Source organism: Neolamprologus brichardi, chromosome 11 (assembly GCF_056152115.1).
Source record: "Neolamprologus brichardi isolate AB-2024 chromosome 11, ASM5615211v1, whole genome shotgun sequence".
In the NCBI taxonomy this organism is placed as follows: domain Eukaryota; kingdom Metazoa; phylum Chordata; class Actinopteri; order Cichliformes; family Cichlidae; genus Neolamprologus; species Neolamprologus brichardi.
In genome coordinates, this window is record NC_142114.1 from 2,497,336 (window position 1) to 2,524,310 (window position 26,975).

The following is a 26,975-nucleotide window of genomic DNA, read 5'->3' on the forward strand; positions in this document are numbered from 1 at the left end:
CCTGATTCCTGTCCTCAACAATGAAGAACTTTTACCCTCCGAGTTTCCACTGAAGCGACAAGGACGTGTGGGATGCCTGGGACGGGATGAGGTGAACGTCAGATGTAACGCCAAACATGTGAAGACGGAAGGAATCGCGACAAAACAGTGTTTCCTTTTTACGTGATATGGAAAAAATGGCGAATTCAAGTTCTTCTCATGTGTTTCCTTCCTTGACCCCGGCTCTGGCTCACCGCGCAGAGGTCCTGGAAAATCCGCTTCAGGTGAGTTTGTTTAACTGTGAAACGTTTGGCAAGGTGAGATTAAAAATAATACTTAAAAAAAACTTCCATAAGATGTATAAGTCACAAGCTTACAGGTAACTTATTCTAATTTAACAAAAACCTAAAAGCACAGAATGCGTCGTAAATTTAAAAGAAAACCATTTATTTTTTTCAATCTCTGTTCTACAGTATGAGCCATATTCTGTGCACCATAGTTATATTTTTGCCCGCTTGTAATATAAATGATATTGAGCCTGTTCCAGCTGCAGCTGCGGAGATGAGAGGAAAACTTTTTTAATTTTCAGAAACTTCACTTTTTAAACTCCATTTAAAGCAGAAATTTGCACTCCAATATCCGAGAGAAGATTTAGTTAGTGCCTAAAAAAATAATCTTGAAAGTCAAAGTATAACCTCAGCCTCTAAAGCTCTTTAGGTAATGAGCACTCAGTGTGGATGAGGAATCTAGATCTCTAGACAGGGCAGAGATCTATTGGTGCTGGCACCTGTCACAACTATTTTTTTAAAGCAATCATGACTAAATCATTGCGTTGAAAGGCTCTCTCTTTCTTTTGAACTTTTTAACTTTGCAAGTGGGTTCGACTAATCTGTCCATTAAACAGAGTATGCGGACTGCGTGCACTTCTGTTTGTGTGTGATAATAAAAAGCAATTTCCTTGATCGTGTGTGTGCAAACGTCCTGTTATGTTATGCCAGTCCTCTTTCCTCCCACTCTTATGTAACCACACATTCTTCTCACCCTCATTTTCCCCTGTCACTGTGTTTCGCCGTGTTTCCTAAGTGTGACATTACCACTGGGGGCCAGAGAGAGAAAGGGTAGCAGAGGAGGACTGAGAGGCGTGAGTAATGAGTAATGACCCATTGGTGGGTTGTGAGAGAATAGATCTACTGTAAGAGTCCTGAACAGCTGGCTAATGGTCCCAGCTCCCCCTCTGTCCATGGCTACCCACCATCCCACAGAGCATCTCAGGATGGGGACAATATCTGTCTGTGTCACACTTTGACAGCGTTTTAGAAGTGAAAATGTGCTGCTGTAAAAAAATGATGCTGGGGTTTTAGGAGTTCGTCGTCTTGGTTATGCTTCACAAGTGAGACTTAGTCCCAGTATCTTTGAAAGATAGCTACTTCCAGTGATGTGATCCGTTATGTTAGGTAACAGAGGATGGGTAATATTTCCTAAGAATTTCTTTACCAGTTTTTGCCTTATTGGAGTTAGTGCGGGGAATAGCGGGCAGCGGAGCTTCCAGGCTGATTCAGTCTATGGACAAAGCTGTTCACTTTAAGCTTATTCAAAGTCGACAACTGTATTTTATCTTTGAAAATTGCAGAATGCACGTGCTGCTGAACTAAATACTGCCAATTTCTATTGGAGGTAAAAGAGGTGGGTGATGGGAGACCTGTTCAGAATCTGCTGACAGCCGATAGCACAGCGCAACAGTAAACCCAAAATGAATGTCCAGTATACAAGAGATTAGATTTTAACAGATAGGACTTACACATTTTCTCCCTCAAATAATAAAAAAGAATACATTTTAAAGATCTAATTCCTGGACCTCTTCTTAGCACTATTACTTGCAGAGATCTATAGCCAGCTGTGTTATTTATCCTGGCTCTAGATCCTGATCTACCTTTACTCAGTAAACATACGGTTTAAGGTTAAATGTGATGCAATCCACAAATAGATTTTGATAATGGTATTAAAATGTCTGTTTTCTTTCTACTACTGGTATCCATTTTTCTTCTGTACCCACCACTCACCCGGAGCACAAACTGAAGGGCTGCATCCAGAGATCAGCCCATCCCAGTGAGGGACAGATCCCTATTGTCAGTGGACACAAAGGATCGTGCTGTCTGTACGTCTGTCGGTCTTTCTCATTGTTGGTCAGTGTCCTAGTGAGGAGGAGGAGGAGGATCAGTGATATCAGGCCCTTCATCAGCCTTCAGATCCATTCAGATTTAAATTATTTTACTCAGAACAGTCACATGTAGTTTCCGGGTTCTGGTCTAATCCACTAATTGGAGTTTGCTCTGTGCTTATGAAGCAAAAGAAGCTCAGACAGTCTTATCTCTGACATTTAAGTAATGGAGTTTATACAACACATGGCCTACAATTGGTGGTAAATTCCCTCATTGTGTCTCGATGATGAATGTTCTCACTCTCAGAGTTAGAGCCCACTGATAGCGATATTCACACTTGCTGGACTGCTGCAGTGGGAATCCTTCTTGAGTTTGTGTCATTGTAACTTTTAAAAGCACAAGAATCTTTATTTAATTCGTTGCCTTTCTCACAGCCAGTATCAGTATCAGCTTATTGAATCCAGTCCTCACAATAATCGTAGCACTTCTTGTTAAATCTGGCAGCAACATTAAAAACTAAACATGCTGCTCAGGGGCTGCATTATTGTGTTGCCAGTTAAGTTGTCAGCTCTTCAGAATCATTTGCTCTGAAATTATGTACAATCGAATTCCTTGACTGTAACAAACAAATTACATTTTGAGGAAGCTAAAATAAGATCGCAGTAAAAGCAGATTTCTATTTTGGATGGCCTCAAACAACCTGTAATTACAGAGGATGGGAAAGACAAGAACTTCTGGATACCTGCTATTGTCCAAACATAGATGCAGTGGAAGGAGGCGTATATAGATCCTTTACTTAAGTGAAAATAAAAATACCAAAATGTTTAGTTGCTCTTTTATACGGATAAAATCACAAAGAATAACACAGGTTTCTAGATCCTGAAAGTCTGACAGTCTTACTGCTATTATAATCATTCAGCGATGGAAACCTCACAACCATATCCTAGAATTCCTTGAGAGTAGCCCACTGAATATATGGACAGTACCAAAATACTCTGCTCAGAGGCACTGTTAATAAAACTCTGGCCAGTATAATTAAGCAGCTGATATTACTATTACCCTGCTGATAAACATCATTACCAACATGGGAACCCATCAGCCAAGATTTCAGCTCTTCCTGAAGAGATTTGGGCAAATAATTCACATTTTATACACCCACTGTTAGGATATGTTTTAAAAAGCTAAATGGCTGAAACCAGATGATAGCCAGCACTTCCTATATGGCTGTTTTTCAGATGTTTTTCCTCTTTTTTTCCCCTCTCTGTTAAATGTTTAAACTGCTCAAACGTGATCAATCAGTACTGCCTGGACAAAAACAGAAACCAAAAGCCTCCAGTATCAAAAACTGTTCCTTGCCTACAAATTGTGCATATTTATGTGCAAATATCTCTTCTTAATGCACTTGGATATAAATGTAATACAGTATAAGCATAGCACAAAATGGACAGGCTCAACTAAATTCAAATATTTTAAATAATGTAGTTGAGTAAATGTAAGTGCTTATTTCTACTTCTTCACACGTTAACTGTCTTTATATTAAAATAAAGTAAGATGAATAATGTGCAGCAGTTTAAACGGTGCTGTGGTGTGAAGTGTGTCGCTTTCCTTAAAGTGCATAATGTTTGCTAAGCAAGTCAGCTAACAAAAGACGCTCCCAGTATACCAGCCTCGCCTGATCCAGCAGCTTTGTTTGCTCTTCCTCTGACAGGAAAAGTCTCTCCCTTTTAACCCTCCCTCCCTTCCTCACTTGCTCTCCTGCTTCTCTTCTCTCACACTCTCGCATGAATTTGTCTCCCTCGGTGGGAAGAGCATTAGGCTCCTGCAGCCTTGAGTCTTGTCCTTGATTCCCGCAGTGACCACCTGTACCGCAAATGCACACCCTCCAACTTTACACCAACAAACGAGAGGAATGATTTATTATAATAAGGCTGAAAACACTTGCTGGTCAGCTCAATATGAAGTGAATGAATCCAATAGAAGTTAAGATGAATCCTTCCTCACATTTCAAATTGCTATCTCCTGTGTGAAGTCTGTGGAATGAACTGTCCTCAGGCTGCACATCCACCACCACGTATTCTTAACACACTGTTTCTCACGCACGCACACACACACGCACCCACGCAAAGTTAAACACCCTGTTCTGCCCCCGGCTTCTCTCAGCATTAACCTGCAGCTTCCCCATGGGCTCAGTAACAGCAGCGGCAGGGAGCCACTCACACTCTCTCCTGCAGAGCTTGACAAGGTTATTGATCTCGGTTTAGTGTACAGACCACAGCTGCCTGATAGGTGTCTGATCATAAATTACTAAGGTCATATTCTTCTCCCGTACAGTCGGGAGTCACAGTCCACTCTCCCCGTCAGTCTGTATGCAGTATCATTAGAGGACGCCGTCTATCACTTCACACCCACACACACAAGTTCAGGCTTTTTACCTATCAGTCCCCTAGGAAACTCATCAGCAAGCCGCCCATCTCCTCCCCTCCTCCTCCCAAATCCTGTTTACCTCTCCTACTCTGCAATCATCGTGCAAGTGTAGGAAAACACACGTGAACTAAATCCGGTTTAGCACTAGCGTCCTCGCTGTAGGTTCCAGGTGAGTGAGCTCATCCAGCTTGGTGCCAAAGTGAAAAGGGAGAGAGAGGGTGAAGAGAAGATGGGCTTGAAAGAGAGAAGCGAGAAAAAAACTGGACTGTAATGTGGTGGTTTTGAATGAAAAATTACCCATAAGTCCCCTAGACTTCAATTTCTTATCAAGCTGGCGCGGAGCTGATATGCTGAGTTATGCAATAAAAAGTAGTAGTTTTACTTTATAGTGAGCTGCTGGATGGAATTAGGAGTGCCATGAGCAGATAAGTCAAAACTAATTGAAAGTTGGCTGTAGGTTTTCAGGGTCTTTTCTTATAGCTTCATATCTACTCTGGTGCTTAAAAGTAAGGAACACACTTTTGCCTTTTCCTTGTAGACTAACAGCTGATCAGAGTTTTCAAAGGGACCCGTGTTGTAATTGACCAGTCTCATCAATATGGATTTATTATAGACTTTATATGGATTCACTTCACATTTTATTCAGACATCAGTGTCGCTTTAGGGTAACATTGCAGTATCAATCCTCTGGGTTTTCTTCAGGCGCCTTTACCAATTTAAATAGTTAATTTGCCCTCCAAAACCTCTCAGTGGGACTTTGCGTTGCTTTCTTACTCGCTCTGACTAGTGTATTTAACTAGGGTTTGCAGCTGTGAGTTGTCCTGAACCTGACTGCTGTGTCAAGGGCAAGGACAGCTGAACCGCAAGGAAATCAGGTGTGTGAGCTTGTCGCGACACGTGTGTCCAAGACACGCATCATGATGCAGTTCACTGGGAGTAGAAGTGGCTAATGGGCAGAGGGGTTGTCAGGATGATCGTGGAAATATCTGTGTTGCTCTACTGTTCTTGGTGTCATTATTATCTGTAATGTGCTCTGCGGTGTTGTTTACACGTCCACACTGTTATACAAATAGTCAGTATATGTGAATGATTACTGATAAGTGATGTGCATGAAGCAATTTAGTCAGACATTCCTGATAGTTTTCTGGTAAGTTGGATACCATTAATAGAGAAATGAAGTCCGCCAGTGAATTCCCTGGAGTGAGAAACAGTTTTTTTAAATTTATTTTTGTACTTAATTCATTTGATCATAAGTTTTAAGAAACAGCTGAAGACATTTTTATTTAGAAAAGCATTTGATTAATTTCTTCTTATGCTGTTTTTATAGTTTTATTGTTTTACATTGTTTTATTTCCTGTTATATCGTTTTTATATTCCCATTTCCTGTGTTGTAAAGCACTTTGTGATTTTTATCTGTGAAAAGCGCTATATAAATAAATTTTACTTACTTACTTACTAAAATCACAGTCAGTCTCCATTAGTCTTTAAATATATAAATTACACTAAAAAGGATACTCTCCTCAGAGCAGCTGCTGTTGTCGTGTGAGTGCATTCAGTCTCAGTTAGTTATGTTTATCTGATTTTGGTATGAAGCATGATTCGAGGATGTCATTACACCGTCACTAAATATTTGAAAGTTAGAGCTTAATAAAAGGATCTGAGCTCTATTATCTTGTTCAAATATTAAACTTAATGAACCTATTTCAGGTCTGCAGCAGGCTCGAGTTAAATGTTAGAAGAAGTGACGGTTGTTTAGGTTATTTGTTGTGCACACAGATAAACAAAACCACAGTGAGCAGCTTTTCTGACAACAGAGCAAAGGAGCGCTTTGGCCTAAGAGATGCAGTATAAATTCATGCTCCACATTAAAACTGCAAACAAGCAGCATTTTATTGTCTTTGCTAGAATACAGTGTTTCTTATAACCTCGGCCTTTATTGCTAAACAAACATGAAAGTGTATGACTCATAATTGTGCTGGAGTCATATTATGTGTGATATCCCGTCGACCTTAACCCACCACTTTATGTTTTTATAGGACTTTTTATTTTTTGGTTTTGAACTGAATAGGTAGCACACTAAGGCAGGTAAGGAAAACATCATTTTAACCTGTATTTCGTGGATGTTTACTCTCATGTTTAATTCTTTAATGTAAATAATCATCACAGCTATTCCCTCTCAGTCTGGCAAAGAGATGCTTCATATTGTCACTGAGGATTTCTAATGATGCGCACTGATGGACAATAGGCGACCTCTGCATCGTGCGGTAGTGAGCAGCTGTTTTTGGAGCTGTGTTTGGAGACCAGAGGAATTAATTTACACTCCATTCACTCCCGTGTCCTTTGACCACGGCGGTGTTATCTTATTGTCAACAACATCAGATGGATAATACTGACAATAACCCACTGTCTGTCTTATCAGACAGAATGGACCGCTGAACCTGAACATTAATACTTAAATCTATTGTTGCTGCATGTGATTAAATTCCCTCTTATTCTCCACCTCACTGTTGTTTCTCATCCCGTTGTTTTAACTCCCATCACCATCCACCCTCTCCTTGTCCATCCTCCACCTCTCTTCCTTAAAGCAATTTCAAGAGATAAATGCTTGGCTGCGCTTTCTTTTACTTCTTCAAGAGTGATTGAGTTCTCTTCTTTAGGTTTTATCCTTCACATTTCACCCCCACTCTGTGCTATCGTTCCTTTATAAACTTTGTCCACCCACAGCCAACGGTATGTTAATAACCCAGAATTCAATTTTCTTTTGGCAGTCATTTTCCTGGGATATATCAGGGACAAAACAGCAAAGTATACCGTTCCAGCACTTTAAGTGATTGTATCCCGTTTCTCCCGTTTTTTGTTTTAATTAAGGTTGCACTAAAATTGAATTTGGCTGTTTTATATAGCAGTTTTACTTTGGATGTCTCAAAATCTTTGTATTTCTTTACCCAAAAAGCCCTGCATAGTTTGAAATTATTGTATTTATGGTGTACAGTGAGACATCCACTTTTCCTTATTGTTCAGGATAAATTGCAGCTTTTGCTAAAATGCTAGTTTCTTGTTGTGGATGCTATTTGCAAGTCAGAAAGTCCTAATTGCAGTATTTACAATACGAAATGAATCCTGGGAAAGTGTTACTGTGAGTATGTTGGTATGCAAACACTAAAGATGGTAAACATGATAGTTATAGTGGAGAATCTCCATTTTTGCCTTTGTCAGCTTGAGTGTGATATTCCCAGAACTTTGTGTGTTTATTTGTCTGAAGGTGTGCACCAGCCTACATCCAGATCTTAGTCAGATATTGTGTGAGAATTTGGATTATTTTTATTTTTTGGCATATATGTGTCAAATGTCTGTTTGCTGTTTTTGTTTTGTTTTTTTTACTACGCGTGAGAATACAGATTTCGGTGTTACGAAGCCTCTGTTCCACAGGAGTACAAACAATATCTACACACGCAGTTGTGTCTTTGAACACAACACCAATGGAGCAATGCTCTCTGTGGTTGTCATGGAAATGACAGATGCGACAGCTGGAGGGAAGACTTGCAAGAAGTATTATGGGGTGTTTGGAGTCGTGTGACAACTAGAGCGTCACCTAATCCTCTGTCTGTTTACTGTTTGTTTCCACAGACTTATCTCCTGGGAATCATCATCTCCATATGTGGGAATGTCCTCATCAGCATCTCGCTCAACATACAGGTAGGAAACACTGGAATCCAGCTGTATGACAGACACTCAGCACAGTAGGCGTTTAGCGCCTGTAAAGTATTTCTAGACTGTTTTTCTCCTCATGGTTTGCTCTCTTTAGCAAACTCTGTGTGCTCATCAGGATTTTAGTGCGTGTACCCTCGGGCACTGTGGCTGTGTGATCTTCACAGCAGGCAGTGTGCATTAGAAATGACTGCATTTCATGACAGAAAAGCCTGTTTGAATTAAAACGAAAAGAAGTGGGTGTTAAAATATTGCAATTCAGTTTTAATATACTGCAATTAAGTATTCAAACAACACATTTTTTGCACAGTCTGGACCCGAGTAGGGTATTAATAAGCTGCCCTTAGGTTGATAGCTCTAATTCAGGTGAAGTTTTACCATTTTCTGAGCATCACAATGTTAAAAAATAAGGACTTCATTGATTAAATGTAATGTAAGCCTACAAGCGCTAACATTTACCAGTCTGAGAAGATTAATCTAAAAACTTTATTTGTCTAAAGTGCTCTTTTTTTCTGGGGAACTGATAATATGAAATAAAGTCTGCATGCAAAGCAAACTTGGATGCCGTGACAGCTTCAAGTAGATGTGAGAAAGTGCTAAAAGAGGTTGATAACCCTTACTTAGAAGCCAGTATAAGCTTCCAGAAATAGAATTGTTAATGATTATGAGGTATACTGTAGACTTGTGTTGGGATCATACAGCTTCCCACTTCATTGATTTGTGGTGATTTTAATTGGTGTCATGTCTCTTCTGAGATGAAATGGTAATCAGCAGAGAGTGTGATGCTGCGTTTAGAGTTGTGTGACAGTCGGTGTAATGCTACATTAAATTGATTAATATGTTAAATTGCACCTACTTTTTTAGGATTTGCACAGTGCAGTGGAGTTATCGTCTGTGTTGTGTTGCTGTAGTTTGTACAGCTCTGTTGGGCCCACTTTATCTGACTGTTCCCCTGGCTCCTCTGGCTCCTGTTCCCTCTCTTCCTGACAGAAATATGCCCATGTGCGTCAGGCACAGCGTGGATCCAAACCCTACTACACATCCGCCACGTGGTGGTGCGGAGTGGTTCTCATGGGTGTTGGGGAACTGGGAAACTTTGCTGCCTATGGCTTTGCTCCAGCATCTCTCATAGCCCCACTGGGCTGTGTGTCTGTTATAGGTAAATATAATCTTCTTTTTTTATTATTGTCATGCATTATCCAAGTGTGAAAGCAAAACTAACAGTGCAAGGTGTTTCCATGCAAGACCTGTCTTCTTTCCTTCTGATCCTGTTGACAGTGTCATGCCAACCAAAAACAAATGATGTTTTATCCAGTCATTTTTTATTAAAAACATTTTTCTATAGACTTTATTTAATCTGTAGCACTTTATAATGCTTATTTGTATATTTTATGCATTAATAAAATTATATGTGCGAATAGTAGTCTCTTAACCAGAGGTGACAAAGAACAGACATTCTGTACCTAAGTACTGATACTAGTGTTGAAAAATACTCCAGTAATAGTTGAAGTACTGATTCAACTTCTTTACTCAAGTAAAAGTAAAAAAAAAAGTACAGGAAAGGACATTTCTACCAGCTGTTTTTATGCAAAGCTAACTGAACCTTGTGCTTTATTAATGTAACAATAATATTAGAAGAGCTCTATTTTCTGTTACCTACATTGTAGAGGGTGACTTTGCCTCTAAGCAGGAAATGATTAGGGAAGAGATTAAAGTGGATTCAGCAGATGGGGGAACCCTAAAATTAGTTGAAATAGCTCAGTGTGGGGCAAAGAATCACAGCTCAGTAATTTCTATTGAGAGCTCCAGTAGATTGTCTTATTGTACAGGCTGTGAGTAGCAGATCTGCTGCTCTTTGTGGATGTACACAACGTGTTACAATAAACACGTTACTGTAATCCGATTACTTTTTCAAGTAACGAGTAAAGTAAGGGATTACTATTGCAAAAAAGTAATTAGATTACTGTTACTTTCCCGTAAGCACGCTGCATTTCTGCATTACTAAATCGTGATTTTGTTTGTGAAAGGGTCTCGTGACAATGACGTAAACGCATGCAACGTTCGTGGTAACAGACATGTGCAGATCAACAATGGATAATATGGAGAGCAGGAGCGAGTACGACCATTAGGGGTGGGGGGAAAAATCGATACTGTGTAGTATTGTGATATTTTGTTTGCTAATAATGTATCGATACAGGGACAGCAGAAATCGATATTTTGTTACAAAAAGTTTTTTGTGCTCTGACTTCAGAGCACGTTGATCCTTTTTCTGAGCAAGAATCCTGACATTCCTTCACTGTCCAAATGTGTTTAACTTTTTTTATGGCAGCAATAAACATGACAGTTTACTTATTTTAATTTAAGACATGTTTTATTTTAATTAAGTTTAAAACTTTTTTATTTAACGTAAAATTATATTTTGTTTTAATTTACTTTCAAATTCTTCAGTTGCTGAAGGGGCTGCATAGTTTTCATAAATTGCATAGTTCAGAATAGCTATAATTGTACCAGATGGTTGCGTTCAGTTAAGTTGGACTAGACTGTAATACAAACCGTTCAGTTTGTCAACAATAAAACTGAATTGAGAGAAAGACTGAGTGTGAGACTTTGATATTAGATAAAATGAATATTGATAAAGTTTACCTTTATGTACAGAATCTGAATATCGCAAATTATTTTAAAAAATTGCAATAATATTGTATCGTGCGTTAAGTATCGTGATAATATCGTATCGTGGGATGTATGGTGATTCCCACCTCTAACGACCATGCAGGGTTTAAAGCTTGGAAGTACTGACATTACTTTGAGTTTGATTCTGTAAAAAGTGACAAAAACATTAATGTACGCTGTACACTCTGCATGGGAAGAAAACTTCTCTTTACCGTGAAAAATTAAACTTCAAATCTGAGCAAGTACCTAGCACGCTGCCACGGGAATGTGAAATTCACAGAGAAACCCCCCGGATCCCCCCACTGACATGACCGGGCAGACCTCCACCCGCCCCACTCCTGCTAAACAGGTGAAAAAGAGCAACAGGACTTAGTGCCACCGAGACTTTGATTTTATTTATTTTTTTGCTGTGTTTTACTTGCATCTATTTGAAAGAGAGCGTAAACACAAAACATTATTTTATTTCATATGCTGGAATATGCAGAAAATAGGTTTAAATGTTAAACAAATTTCTTTCTGTGAGAGAGTTGCATATAATTTAATTTTTGCTTGATGCAATGCGCTTGAGGTTAAAGGATTAAAAGTAATTAAACAAGTTTTAAAAAGAGAATTTTCCATTTGATTCAATTTTATATGATGGATTATGTAGAAAAAATAGAATTGGGCTGAAAGGTCTATTGCTTTATTACGTATTCAGGTTGTGTATCATGTTTTAAAAACTAACTGGTCAATTGTGACCGGAACAAGTAAGGCAGGTGGGGATGCACACAACCAGAGGGTTAAAAAAGTAACTAAGTATCGAATTACTTTTGAAAGTAAGTAATCAGTAAAGGGATTACTTTTTTGGAGAAGTAATCAGTTACTAATTACTTTTTTCAAGTAACTTGACCAACACTGTACACAGCTGAATTCAACCAGATGTCAGCAGATGTTTCATGAGTTGTCCTTGCTAATTTCCACCCTCTACACCAGGGGTAGGCAACTCCAGGCCTCGAGTCCCGGTGTCCTGCAGGTTTTAGATGTGTCCTTGAACACAGCTGATTTAAATGGCTAAATTACCTCCTCAACATGTCTTGAAGTTCTCCAGGGGTCTGGTAATGAACTAATCATTTGATTCAGGTGTGTTGACCCAGGGTGAGATCTAGAAGCTGCAGGACACCGGCACTCGAGGCCTGGCGTTGCCTACCCCTGCTCTACACTGACAGTACACTGTTTATATTAACTTTATTCTAGACGACCACTGTGCACCAGTCACACACTGTTCCTTTCTTTGAATCCATTACAGTACAGCAAACTAACCTGTTCATGCTACACTAACCTGCTGAGGACTTTCATGCAACGTTTAAATAGTGAAATACAGCAGCTGTATCTTTAGCTAGCAACACAGTGTGCGACAAACTGCACACAGACAGTTTGTGTGTTGAGCTCATAGAAATGCTGCGTTTGACAGTGACACCAGCTCAGGATCTGAGTGGCTTCCAGATACTGGTTGGTTGATTTCCCTAGAACCATTACTGTTATATTTCACTGTAACACCACAGTAGGCTGACTGGGTTTATTTTTCCCACTTAGCTAGGTAAGCATTGATAACTTAGCTAACATTACCTATATCACTATATTAATGGGAATATGAATCATTGTGAGACTTACTGCTGGTAAAAAAACAAAAAAACAAAAACAAAACAAATTTCTTCTTTTTGGTATTGGGAATTAAATCTTTTTGCTCTGTCTTTATTACTTGCAGAAGAAATCTCCTAGGAAACGTTGTAAAATGTAGGGTGGCAGACCTGGGTAAAGACTCGTGTGTTTAACATTCATTTTTATTCCAAAGTTGACATTTGCTGTTGTTTGTGGAGCATCTGAAAACTGCAAAGACTCTCTAGGATTTAATGGATATTGTTTGCAAAAGAAGCTTTTGATTCAAAATAGGAAATAATAATCATCTTAAAATAGCTTGCATTTAAACATACACAAGAAGACTTCACGGCAGTAATGCAACTTATCGATTATACAAATTCTTCCCCACATTCATTGTCTCTCAGTTTTAGAGGGATATATAATAATATATAATATTAGGGCCTTATAATAGGGATGCAGAACATATGATGCATTTTTTAGATTGGAGGCATAATATTGTATTATTGTATTGTATTGTATTATTTATATGAAAACTTTAATTGAAACATGTGAAATTCAACACATGGACATTAAAGTAAAGGTTTAAAAGTGACAACAGAGCTAAGTTAATTAGGTTCAGTAACTGTACTCCTTTTATTAATATTTTAAATGTAGAAGCATTGCAAGTAAGTACTGAAAAAGTACCTTAACCTGTTTCTATAAGAATCACGTAAAATCTGTTCTTATCACGTAGTAATGTTTCTTAATAATCATTATATTTAAGTCCCTTATTGCCTAATAACCATTACATATTGTAAGGACATTTATATTAAATGTCACAATACACTGGTACTTAAATGTGTCTATTATCCTATTATTTTGTGCTGCACTGCACAATTCTAGTTTCTGCTCTACCCTTGTGTGTTAAATAGACCTTCATATATGGTAATATATATCACTTCATCAGCTCATTAGCTCAGCAGCAGTATGTTCAAGTGCAGGGCATAAAAATGATCTGTATGTATCAGTGAAGTTCTCCATCTGCAATAACAGTTTTATTTCTCTCCTGTTTCCAAGCTACACAACTGCTTATAACTGATGAGACTAACAGTCTTCACTTTATTCACTGGAATCTTCAAGCTTACAAACCATTCTTTGTTATTTAAGGTGTAAATTCAAAAGTAATTTAACAAATTTTAAACGAGCAGAAACAGTGGGTCATTGTGTGTGTGTGGAAGAGTGGTGGCGGCGGGGGGAGTTCATGTGTCATCGTTTCAATTCCTACCTTATACCCAGCACTGAACCCAGAAGATAAATCTCTACATTTTAGCTTCAGAGATTAAATTACATAGGAAGTCCAATTATTCCTGACATTATGAATCTAACACCACACTTGAGAAACAATCATTTTTACGGCCCACAGTTGAGCTAAAGATGTCACAGACTAAGCCGGACTCATTAGCCAGTCAAAACAAAGCCTGGCCCATTGCTACAGCTGGCAGCTGCTCAGTGCAAACACTCTAAACACAGGTTAAATATTGAACAGGTTCACTTCTTACCTTCCACCACGCATCACTCACGGCGCTGGAGGTGGTGGTGACTCATGGATATTAATGACAGCTATTACCTCCATGCTTCCTATAGTCACGTCTTGCCAGTGGATGAATGGTTTGAATAAAGCACTAAGCGAAATCACAAATCTTGCTAAGAAGGCTGCACCTCTTGTTCATTGTAGTTTTGCTTGCCACTGTATTTGCTTCAGTGAGCACTTACCAAAGAAAAAAATGCTTTTAGCAGAAAAATAAAGCCTCAGTTCTGTGTTCCGTTCAGACCAGCAACCTCCAAATGTGTTGTCAGTGTGTGTGTAAATCTAACCTTGTGATGAATCTCTTTAAAACCACAACCATTAACAATTACCGTACTCATTTCCATTTTACTATCAGATCCTCGTGAAACCAGCCGATTGCTAGTGTTGCACTGGAGTTTGAATGAATATTATGCAGCTGAAGTGCGTTTTCAAGGAGCCTTTTAAATAATGAATGCATCTGAGATTACGAGGTGAAAGGAAGAGAAAGAAGAGGAAGATGTCTGCAGTCATGACACAGTCTGTCCTCAGCTACAGGGGAGAATCTGCAGGTTGGCTCCTTTCTTTGACTGACTGTACCCCTCACCTCACACTGACTCACACTATATGCAAATGTGTAAAGCACATACATACACACACATAAAATTTATGCATAACTGTAGCGGTGTGTAAAAGGTCTAGAGGATTGTGTCGACTTGGGATGCTCCTCTGACATATGCACACACAACACACACCCTTCCTGCTGTGCTGTTGTGCTGAGAGCTGTGTGAAGGCACAGAAGGGGGTACAGACAGCAGGATGCCTTCACTGGGTAAACAAGAGGGAAGTGAGTGGCTGGCTTGGAGAAAGGCTGAGGTGAGAGGAAGAAAATTTCAAAGAAAGGAGAGCATAAGTATGTGAATGAATAAGACACAACAGGGAGAAGCAAAGGAGTAAAGGGCCGGAATCGAGAGAGATGACGATGCCGCTGTCATCCGCCTGTCCGTGCATGTCACGCTGGCACTCGTGACGTTCCGGGGGAGAGCAATTACTACTGTCCGCATTCACAGAGCCCAGTCCTCTCTATTAGGAATGACAGCATCAGCCCAAAAGCTGTTGTGTGGAGCAGAGAATCAGCTCTCTCGTTCAGATACCGATGTCATCGCATGCAGAAGAGGAGGGGAAGCTGGCAGTGTGGAAATGAACAGAAACCTGACTGCATCACTCACAGATGTCAGACCTGCAGCGCTGTATTATCCATTAGGATGCGGTGTTAGCGCAGAGTGAAGAAGTCAGGATGTAATGTAGATGTATAAATAACACAATGATTTTAAAGAATGACTTTACAGTGTGACTGTATTTATTCAGGGTCAGGACAAGATCTCATTTCAGATTTCAGAACTCCTTTACAACGTTTGTGAAATTTGTTCTTGAATAGCTTCAGAAGGACTGTTTTGATTCAAGTTATCAAAAGTTTCTGTTTGGGAAATTGTGAATACTTTTGTTTTCTTTTACAAATTACACGTGCACAGCTCTTATATTTGAGCTTCTCTGGGTGATGGCAGTCAGACTTTTGTTGCTTTCATCTTGCTCATGACAGATTTGTGTTGCACAAGAATGTTTGACACTGTATGTTTCGTCCTCACTGGTAGGTACCCATTACTACACATCACAAAGAGCATGTATAGAGGTGCTGCTCACACAAGCACACGACAGCAGTGACAGAACTGCGTACCCCAGAGGTTCCCGTTGCCACATTTCTCATTATATCAAGCCGTGCAAAGCTCACTTTGTATGGAGTTGCTATGGTTACTTGTTAGATCCAGCTGGTCCCAGAGGCAAAAGAGTAGTCCAAAATGTGAGTGTGAACATGCTCTCAGTATGAAATATTTAACAACTAACTGTTTCATCAGAATATTAAGGAGAATCCTTATAAACTTCCAATTAGAGCGTAGGGTCCTTGCGGCATTGTGCACATCCATGGCCTGTTCTTTCGGAAAATGTGTGTTTGGAGCCTATTTGAAAGAAAGTGTGGCTTTAAATCATGGTTTTAAAATGCCATTTTTGCTTATATTTGATTTGTTTCAGATAAACTTGCAACTATATATCTTTAATATCCATGTTAAGAACCTGTCACTGCCTGTGATCCAATGCGTGCCACACTGTGTCTCTGACACATTGAGCTGTTTACACTCTGTATCTAATCTCCTTATGGCGGAGGCAGAGCCCATACACAGACTCAAATGCTCTGTCTGTTTCTCTTCCAGTAATTTCCAGCAATTTCTTCCATTCAATTAGTCCCTGTGTCTGTGTGCCATCACCTGCTCACCCAGATTGCTGTCTGGCAGTCGTGTCGGCAAAACATAGCGCCCATAGTATGCTCTGCTGTGATATTGGTGAAAAATGCAACATCATAATTCCAACTGGTTATATAAAAATGAGCTTTCCACTTGTGTTGTTTAGTGAGGAGACCTCCAGCACGGCAGCGTCAGCGTGTTATGCAAACTGACCTCTTCACTGTGACAGGCCGCTGTCACTTGCACGTCAGTTTGCCTCTCTGTCCACTGGCCGTTTGTCTCGCAGTTTGTTTTTCTGTCTCAGCCAGTTAGCGTGCCTGTGTGGCCATCCATCTGTGTATCTGCCTGTTTATCGGCATGTCTGTGAAGTCTGCACGCATTTCTGCCCGCCTCGCTATTTGTCTCCGTGACAGCCGAATGCCGTGTTTCTCCCTTGGTTCGGTGCAGATCCCCGGGAAACATTAAGAAGACTAATCTCAGGCTTAGCTGATGTGAGACTGATTGCTTTTCAGTGTCGCAGTTTTTGACAATGATATTGATGGATGGGTTAGCAAAAAACGCCGGCATGGAATATCATAATTTCATGCTGGTGCTATGAAGTCCTAATGAGTTCCATTTATCCAAGCATACGGACTGATTTATGTTGGTCTAATCTAAACATGTCAAGCATTGTGTACATGTATTTATGTGAACACACATTTACATATAATAATATAGTGTCACTGTGTGAATATGTGCATAACTAAATACTTGTATCACTAACTGCATTTATCTTGTGTAGCATAACACCTTAAAAAAAACTAAAGATGGCTTGTTCTGATGTTAGTAGCCTATTTGAATATGGTTGCCATGAAGCGTGTGTAAGTGGTGGTTGGGAATATTTAGGAAGGAGGTGCATGTCAGTGAAATATCCACACGAATACCAGGACCCAAGGTTTTCCCTCAGAACAATGTCCAGAAATCGCCTTCCTTCCATAGTGCGTCCTGCAGCCTTCTGTTTCCCAGGTAAACCGTGCACCCAACGTGATGGGTGCACGGTGCCCAAAGCACATTTTCTTTTAGTATGTGCCTCTGTAGACTGCAACAGTGGATTTTAAATCAAGTGTAGACTTTGAGATTTAATTCAAGCAGTTTAGGAAAATTTTCCATGAACTGTCTGGGAATTACAGTCGTTTTTATAAATCGTTTCAGAGCGTCAAGAGTAATTGGACAAACTAACATCATTTTAAACATGAGGATTGTTTTTAATACTTGGATGAAACTGCCTGAAGTCTCCAATCCGTGGACATCATCACACGCGTCGTTTACTCCCTTGAGATGTTCTGCAGTCACCCTTAGATGCAGCTTGTTTGTCAGTCTCTTCAAATTTGTATTTAATAACTAAAAAGCATGCTCTATAGGGTTGAAATCAGATGACTGACTTAGCTGTTGAAAAATATCATATTTTTTTGCCTTGAGAAATTCTTTCTTTGGTCTTGCAGCACGCTTTGGGTCATAATCCATTTGCTCTGTGCAGCGCTGTCTGATCAGATCAGAAACATTTGGCTGAAGCAGAAAGCGTAGCCCTGTACGCTTCAGAATCTATCCCTCTACTGGCCAGTGCATTCCTTCTTTGTAAAATATTATTGATTTGGCCACTCCCAAAATCTTTGATATCTCTATTGATTGATTGGTTAATTGATTGATTGATTACTTTATGCATTATGATTACTTGCATCAACATCTCCTTTGACTTCATATTGAGCATTCCAGTAACAACCACCAAAAAAAAAACTCTAAACAAATAATTCTGCTTCATTATTTTAAGACCTCACTGCCTCACAGATGCTTTGATGTGGTTGACGTGTGTGTGTCTGCAGTCAACAATGTAGACTACCTTCAACATTACTGATGTGATTATTATGGAAATATAACTATGTTGGTATTTACTTTCATTGTAGTGGACTGAATGTTTTGAATTGCAGTTAAACTAAGAGACATTTATTTTGTTTTTACAGCCAGTGCTATCATATCTGTGGTTTTTCTCAAGGAGACGCTGTGTGCCTCTGACATCGTTGGTAAGTAAGCATTCAGCAGCGATGATGGCACTTACAGTATAAGTGTCCTCTGGCAGTCTGGCAGTTTGAGTTCAGAGCAATTATGAATGTAGTTTGTCTATGCCAAACTGAGTTTACAGATGATAATTCAGTCATAACAGAAAAAATATCCTGAATTCCAGTTATGTACTAGTAAAAATGCCCTCTTGCTTTTTTATCTTTGTAGCTTCAGGAAAGCGAAGTCACACTCAGCACAGACATATTTTTTGTTTTACGAAAAGCTTTTGTTTGTCATAACAATTTGGTGATTCTGCTGCTAAATGGCATAATTGTGATGACCATTCCTACTCCTGGACTGGAAATTCATATCAGCATCACACAGCTCTGTTTATTGTTGCTTTCTTGGATAAATTGGCTGCAATGTTTTTGCCATTTTGTTTTACAATTGCTGAATGCCATTATCAACCGCATATTGGAAACAGTTAAATGCATGAATGTTTTATTCATAAAGGGGCATATTAGCGGGAACAAGCTCTGTTTTTCTGCCTGTGTGCAGCCAGCGGCAGAGGTAAAACCTAGAAAATGATCATTTAAATAACAAAAATAAAGATGAATATTAAAAACCACTGCAAGAATGAACACAGTAACATTTTAGGCTTCATTTCAAGTTCATTTTTCAAGTTGAGTTCATTCTTGTGTCAGAAGTTAGAAACACAAATATGACACAAAATGTGTTTTAAAGTGAAGCCCATTGGTAAGATATATAGTCACTGGATCATTTGTAGGGGAAAAAGAGCATTCGTACCATTTCAATAAATGTCCCGTTTATCTTTTTAGCAGGATGCCTATCGCAAACAATCAAATAAATGTCAGTGTGTGCTGCAGGGCTGTACCAATTTAAGGAATGGAGTGTATAATAAACAAGAACTGGGCCAGTTCTTTTCTTTTTCTATCAAACACTGCACTACTCATTTTGCATCTTGGACAGCTGTATCAAAAAATACAGGGAATCTCTATATTCACTTCACTTTTTTAAAAAAATGACATCAAAATGAAAACACTTCTTTAAATAACTAAGCCATATACAGTCATGTGCAAAGGAAAGGAGGTCCTCTTTCTGTTGTAAGGTTTTACGTCTTAGGACAGAAGAAAAAAACCGTGTGGTGAGGTGTTACATGCGACACTGTGTCAGTACTTATTTGACAAAAATGAAGGCAAAGTGCAGAAGCAGCGTGTGAAGAATTACTGTAAGTATGATCTTACTGTTTCCATGGGGATTAAGAGGGGACGTGGCAGCCAGGTGCTGATAATCAAATTAAGTTAATTAACTGATCATCAGCAAGTGCGAGCGCTGCTAAAAGAAAAGCTTTGCCGTTTTCTAGTCTCAACCATTCACACGTGTTTTAACAGACTGCCAAGAAGAAGAGAGATCAGATCTGAAAAAGGCATTGCCCATCACTGCCCAATAGTATGAGTTATAAAGCCATTTCCAAACAATTAAAAGTCCATCATGTACAGTCAGAAGAACTGTAAAATATTCAAGACAATTGAAATATTCCCAGTAGTGAGCATCCACGCAAATTCACCCTAAGGTCAGATCGTGCAGTGCTCAGAGAAACTGCAATAAATCCAAGGGCTACAACTGAGACTCTACAGCTCTTAGTTAGCTGGTTGCATTTTTAAAGATCATGACATTACAGTTACAAAAAGACTGAACAACTATCACTTGTTTGGAAGGGTTGCTGGCAGCGTGACATCTGAACAATCCACATGACTTCTGGAATAATGTCTTTTGGAAAGACGAGACTAAAGTTGAGATGCACAGCGCCGCGTTTGGCGTAACCCAAACAGTATATCAGCACAAACACCTCATACCAGCTGTCAAGAACAGTGATGGAAGGGCGAGGATTTGGGCTCCCTTTATAGCCACAAGACATGGGCACCTTGCAGTCAGTGAGTTTACCATGAACAGCTAAAGTCAGGTGTGAGGGCATTTGTCCAGCAGCTTAAGGCAAAAAATTGGCTGATACAGCAGGACAGTTTAAATGTTTACATAGTTGTTCAAACTCTGCTTCTGCAGTATGGCTACATTTAAAAAAATTACACTGTAAAATGTGATTGGGGAGGGGGGCATAAAACCTGAAGAAGGTATATTTTCTTTCTCACATGACTGTAGGTGTAATGGATGTTAGCTACTCCCAGTAGTAGTAGCAGAACTACTTGTAAGATGAGGTCAACTGAGCTGTCAAATCAATATAAAAACCACCTCCAATAAACTCACCACTCTGCTGTCTTTCTTTCTTAGGTGGTACCTTGGCAATAACAGGAACGTACGTCCTGGTGACCTTTGCCCCCCACACCTCCACACACATCACAGCCCATCTGGTCCAGTACTACGCCATCAGCTGGCACTTCCTGCTTTACCTGGTGTGTCCTTTAAAATGCTCCCTTATAAGTCAAGTAATACACATTAATGTGTATTCGTTTAACAATATTTTTTTATTTATCAGTAACAGAGAAACCACATGTAATCACAGGATGCATCGTTGTGAGCTTTATTGCACAACACCGCGGTCATGTCACTGAAAATCCTAATGTAGCACACCACTGTTGGTCAAAGACAAGGTCACTCTTTACAACCAGCTGCTGCTTTTTCCAAACGAGGCGAGGTCTTTTCTACCACTACTCTTAGGGGCTGTTCCCTTAGCTCTGTTCTCTGTTGTGAAAGTGGTCAAGTGCGAGAGAGTCCTTTTAAGCTTAGATAGCGTTTTCATACTCGGTAGTCACGAAATACTCCCTCCACCAAACAGGCTGTGAGTGCATTAACACTTACCCGTGTACCCCCCTAGTCCAGTTTTGCCTCAAGCAGCAGTGGCATAAACATAGCTGTTGCTATAGTGACCAATCAGAAGACAAGTACAGAGCTAAAACAACATTTTTTTTGTTTTTTGTCAAAACCCACTCATCACAAACGTAAATGTTGGCTCGGAACTAGTCTTGATTGAAAGCACTCCTTAGACTTAGACTTAGACTGGGGTCATTCATATCCATCCAGCTGTGTCTGAGTCATTCCCTGACTCTCATGCACCTTGTATTTCATGTCTCAGGTTAAATGTCTCCTGTACCAAACACTGCGTTTTGTGCCTTTTAGCTGTGACGTCTTAGTTAGTAACTAGTAAGTCCTGAGCACCACATAAGACCTATAGGCTATCGAAATACTCTGAATTTTTTTCATTTGTTTCCTATATTACAGAATATACCACAAATGCAAAAACACTTTTCTACTGACGCTATCTTTCCAAATCCTAAACATTTAATTTACTTTTTTTGAACAACTTTTTTGAACAACTGCACATGATCTGTCAAGCTAAGTAGAAATAAATGTAAAACGATAACCGGCAGCAGCTCTTTAAGAGTGCTAGCCAATGGTGGAGATGGAGAACGTGCCCCGGGTGGCAGTGCCATCATTATTCAGGGCACAGCATTTCACTCACAAATCTTTTTGTATTTAGTAAACCGGTACAAAAAAAATCCATGAAAAGTGCATAAGAAGATATTGGGCAAATACAAATGGATAGCTAGAAACGCTGTTTGTGAATACTCATCAGCCTGCAGAGGAACAGCCGCCAACAAGTATGGGATTAACTTTAGTGGGTGATTAATCAGAGGGAATGAAATACCCATTGCCCCTTCTTCTTATTACCAAAGATCATTCTGTTATCAGATGGCTTCATCTGGAAGGACTGCTGTAATGTCAATCTGAACATGGATTGGTTATCTGCCACAAATGCCTGAGGTCTTTGTTAATCCATTTTCAAATCATAAGTAATCCTTTTATTTAAAATACATACAGAGATACATGGATGATAGCTGGAGGCATTTTAAAGGTCAGCTTGCCCTTTTTTCCCACTTTATTCTGCTTTACACTCTGTTGTTGTTCTTTATCTACTCGAGCTGCATTAGAGGATCCTGGAACAGCTGAATGCTATTTGACTCACACGGACAACCTCGAGCTCTTTTCATTTAAAACCCAGCAATTCATTTCATTTTTCCACCATAGTCATTTGTTTCAATTAAAGTGTCCTGCTCTCTGGCTACACGCTGCACTCTCTTCCACTAATAAGACAGTCAGTAAAAGTACAATTCAAGTGCAATTCAGATTTTCAATTTCTGTGCAGCTTCGAGGAAATGGAATCTGCATTAATGATTTGTACTTCTCTCTCTCTCAACAGTTTATAGAGATCGTCATCTTTTGCCTTCTGCTTTATCTGTACAAGAGGAGGAACATGAAGCACATCGTCATTGTGATGCTGCTGGTGGCCCTGCTCGGTACGAAAGAGTGCAAGTTGCCCAACTGAGGGCAGATGCTGTAGATTAAGCCGGAGGTTGCTTTTGTTGCTTGGCTACCGTATAGAGCTGTTATCATTTTTGAAGAGAACCAAGTTGAGAACAATAGAAGGAAATAATTCAGCGTGTTCACTCGAATTAACCGCCTCCACGATTTAGCATGAACTTGTGAGGTGCTGCAGCTAAATGTTAAAGCGATGTGTTGCCTGTGTGTTGTTGCAGCCTCTCTGACAGTGATCTCAGTCAAAGCCGTGTCAGGGATGATCACAGAGTCAATAAAAGGCCAGCTGCAGCTCATCTACCCCATCTTCTACGTCATGTTTGTTGTCATGGTTGCTTCTTGCGCCTTCCAGATCAAGTTAGTCAAAGTTTTCTGTCTCTAGTTCTCATCTTTAAGCTTTTTGTCATCACTTAAATCTCATGTTTGTCACTGGCTCGATGGCTGTTCAGTGAAGAGTGAAGGAAATCACATACTTTACATGATGACGCTGTACCTGCTGCATTTCATTCACCAAACTTCTCAAATGTTGCTTTGTTCTCTCTCTCTCTACAGATTTCTCAATCAGGCGATGAAAATGTTTGATGCCACAGAGGTGGTTCCTATCAACTTTGTGTTTTTCACTGCAAGTGCCATCCTTGCAGGTCTGTTAAACAGAAAGCTGTTGAACAGCTATGTGGCTAAATGAGCAGAACAGTTGCTTCTCTGGGCCTTAGGTTTCCTCTGTGGTCCAAATCTTGATGACCTTGTAGTACCATATCAGCCTGTTAGAGCACTTCGCTCTCACACTGCAGGCTTACTTGTTGTTCCTAGAGTATTTAAAAGTAGAATGGGAGGCAGAGCCTTCAGTTTTCAGGCCCCTCTTCTGTGGAACCAGCTTCCAGTTTGGATTCAGGAGACAGACACTATCTCTACTTTCAAGATTAGGCTTAAAACTTTCCTTTTTGCTAAAGCATATAGTTAGGGCTGGACCAGGTGACCCTGAATCCTCCCTTAGTTATGCTGCAATAGGTGTGAGCTGCTGGGGGATTCCCATGATGCATTGAGTATTTCTTCTTCAGTCACCTTTCTCACTCACTATGTGTTAACAGATCTCTCTGCATTGAATCACACTTGTCAATAATCTCTGGCTGCCTTCAAAAGCATGTCTCCTATCCTGTCTTCCTTCTCTCTCCCTAACCGGTCGCAGCAGATGGCCCCGCCCCTCCCTGAGCCTGGTTCTGACGGAGGTTTCTTCCTGTTAAAAGGGAGTTTTTCCATCCCACAGACGTCAAAGTTCTTGCTCATAGGGGGTCATATGATTGTTGGGTATTTCTCTGTATAATTATTGTAGGGTCTACCTTAAAATATAAAGCGCCTTGAGGTGACTGTTGTTGTGATTCTGCGCTATATAAATAAAATTGAATTGCATTCAAAAATGATTTAAAAGTGCAACATTTAGCCACAAAGTGACATATTCCTTTATGGCTCTTATCAGTGCCAGCTTTTTGTACTCTGGACATTGTTGTGGTGTCACGAACACTCACCACCAAACCAAATATATATTCTAGGAATTGCAACTGCATACTTCATTCATTATTTCTTAAAGCTACAGAAGCCTGTTAGACAGAAGTGTTCTAAACTGGACCAGTATAAATACAGAGTAATGACCTAGTTTAATAAACCAACAACTTCCCTGTTTTTTTTAGTATAAAAGAAGTACATTGTCAAAATGTTTGCATTTAATGTATCATACAGTGTGGATGTTGAAGAGCCTGAGATGGTAAGAGTGCGTCACAGTAAATCTATGCACAAAGCCTTCACATCAACATCTGGGAACTAAACAATAGCCCATTAATCCCCCTACATGTCAACATGTAGAAATACTCGTGGCCTGCAGGCTTTGTTTGTCACATTAGTTTTACTGCCATGCTAGCAACATTGTCTGCACTGGATAGATACTGATCACTGCAAAGCGGGAACACCTCATGAAAGCAGTTTTGGAGATTGATTCCTACTAAAGAAGCAAATTAAAGGGATTTAGATGTTTCATAAGATTTACTGGCAATAACAGACAAAGATGTGCTCCAGCACTACAATAGCTGAAATCGGGTACACATACATTACGCACACAGGGCACGATCAAGACAGTGACTCACTGCTGTGAACCACTTAGGAGTCCTTGCTCAGCAAATGCTGCAAGGTATTTAAAGTGTGTGTGTTCTGCCAGGTCAGGTTTTTAATATCTAATCAATAAACCCGAAAAACAGACAAAAGTTTCCCCCAAGTATTTTGGGCTTGAAGAGAAAATCCAGAGTAAAACACTTCATCACAATGTAAAACCCTTTTTGGCAGGAACACCTTGTGTTACAAAATCCATTTTCTTGTTTGCTTTACTTCTGGATAAATTGGCCGAGTGATGTCATTTCAACCCATTTGCAGCATGGCTTCAGTGGAGTGTAAAAGAAGAAAATGTTCCAGCAGTACAAAACATCAGGCTCAAACAAGATCAGCTCCGGTGTCGCTCTCATACTGCAAATGAACGGCAGCGTCTTTCACAACGCCGCCCAATACAGAGAGACGCCCGTGATAGGGGAGGCAGAGGCACGAGATGAGCTGTAGTTTGAATTACTCTTTACTTTCTCCGATATTGCTCTCAGTATTACTATTGCTCTGTCCGCCCACACAAATAACCCACAATTGATTGCAATGAACAACAAATTGCTGATGTATTATATCTGGTGGTGTAAGAACATCCGTGGGCGGACTTTTACTTTAAGATTAGTTCAACATTGAGGAAAAATATTGTTTTGGTCCTAACCCGGTGACGGTCACAGCTTAAGACAGTGAACTGAGCACAGGAAAAATGAACTCGCTCTCCGAGCCAACAGTGGCTCTCCTACAGTCTCTGCACAGAGGACATTGTTTGTTTTTGCATTCTGTCAATATGCTGAGCAGTGTTTACTATTCATCTCTCAAAACTGCACCCTTTCACTTAATAATTCTCCCCACTCATTATCCCAGTGTAATGTATGCTTAGGGTTTTAGGGCCATGTTTCACAAAGAAAGCAGCAGAGGTGATGTGCATGTTTTGTTACTCTGTCACATTAAATGGACTTTTTCATTTTGCAGGGATTGTATTCTATCAGGAATTTGAAGGCTTGGCTTTGCTGAACATCGGTATGTTCCTGTTTGGGTAAGTGTTCAATAAGCTACCAGCCACTGCAGCTTATCAAATTATGCTTATTGCAAAATGTCAACAAACTTCTCAAACTGTTTTCCCCCCCAGTTGTCTTCTGTCCTTTGTTGGAGTTTTCCTGATAGCCCGAAACAGGCCAAAGATAAAGCAGCAAGAACGCAATTTTATCGCAATGAATAAAATTCCTGGTAAGATCTATTTATCGTTTTTTATTTCGTTCCCTTAGAACCTTTTTTGGTTTTTATGGTTCACTTATTAGCAGATAGCTTTTGAATTATATCTAGTGGCTGTGATCCTGGAATCACCCAGCTGCTATTGTCTGCCACCCGGGCAGCAGACTCCATCTAATGAGCTGCACTGTCCATATTCACAGGGAGAAGGCACACAGACAAAGTTCAGCCTGAGGCAAAGACTACAACATACGGATCACTGGCAGCCAAACTTATGTGCAACAGATCGGGCCAAACAGACGATTCATAGGCCCAGCTCCATCTGTTGAGACTGTCATGTTGATGCGTTTGTGTGTGCGTCTCTCTTCTTGGTTCATTTAAAATGTGTTTATAGAAAGAAATGATGGCCATCAGTTAAAACCAGTGCCAGCTGAGCATCAGAACTGGTGGCCATATTGATTTTACATTTTATGTTCCAACTATTAAGTACCTCTCATTAGGTAAAATGTCCATTTGTGTCTTAGCATCATTTCCCACACAGGTATCAGAAATACCTCAAGAGGAGTCACTCCAACACAAGGAAACACCTCAGGATGAAAGGTCAATATTAGATTGTTCACAAGCAACGATTTGTAATTGTGAGGAGAGTCGTGGTTGAACAAAAAGGTCCAGGAGGGCACTCTGACCGAGCCTATCAATATAACATAAGGTTATATGTCAATGAGCTGAATAAACCGCTCTGTGTGTTGTGTGTAAATAAATAAGGGCAAAAAAAGTGTTCCTGCGGTCTGAGGGTTTCCATTTGTTACAGAAAAATAAGTGCACTAC

General features: G+C 39.8%; 1 protein-coding gene across 1 annotated transcript; it reads left to right on the plus strand.

Moving 5' to 3' along the window:
• Window positions 1–26,925, plus strand: nipal2 (NIPA like domain containing 2). The gene is made up of 11 exons (XM_006795971.2): window positions 1–263; window positions 8,190–8,258; window positions 9,261–9,429; window positions 18,416–18,475; window positions 20,760–20,881; window positions 22,687–22,783; window positions 23,024–23,159; window positions 23,355–23,443; window positions 25,911–25,974; window positions 26,068–26,165; window positions 26,351–26,925. The coding sequence occupies exons 1-11, from the start codon at window positions 168–170 to the stop codon at window positions 26,455–26,457; spliced, it is 1,107 nt and encodes a 368-aa protein (XP_006796034.1). The 5' UTR covers window positions 1–167; the 3' UTR covers window positions 26,458–26,925.
• The last annotated feature ends 50 nt before the right edge of the window (window positions 26,926–26,975 follow it).

Coding starts and splice junctions, on each gene's coding strand:
- nipal2 (XM_006795971.2), top strand. CDS start 168: ATGGAAAAAATGGCGAATTCAAGTTCTTCTCATGTGTTTCCTTCCTTG. Junction 20,882..22,686: donor GGCACTTCCTGCTTTACCTG/GTGTGTCCTTTA, acceptor CTCTCTCAACAG/TTTATAGAGATCGTCATCTT. Junction 26,166..26,350: donor CGCAATGAATAAAATTCCTG/GTAAGATCTATT, acceptor CCATATTCACAG/GGAGAAGGCACACAGACAAA.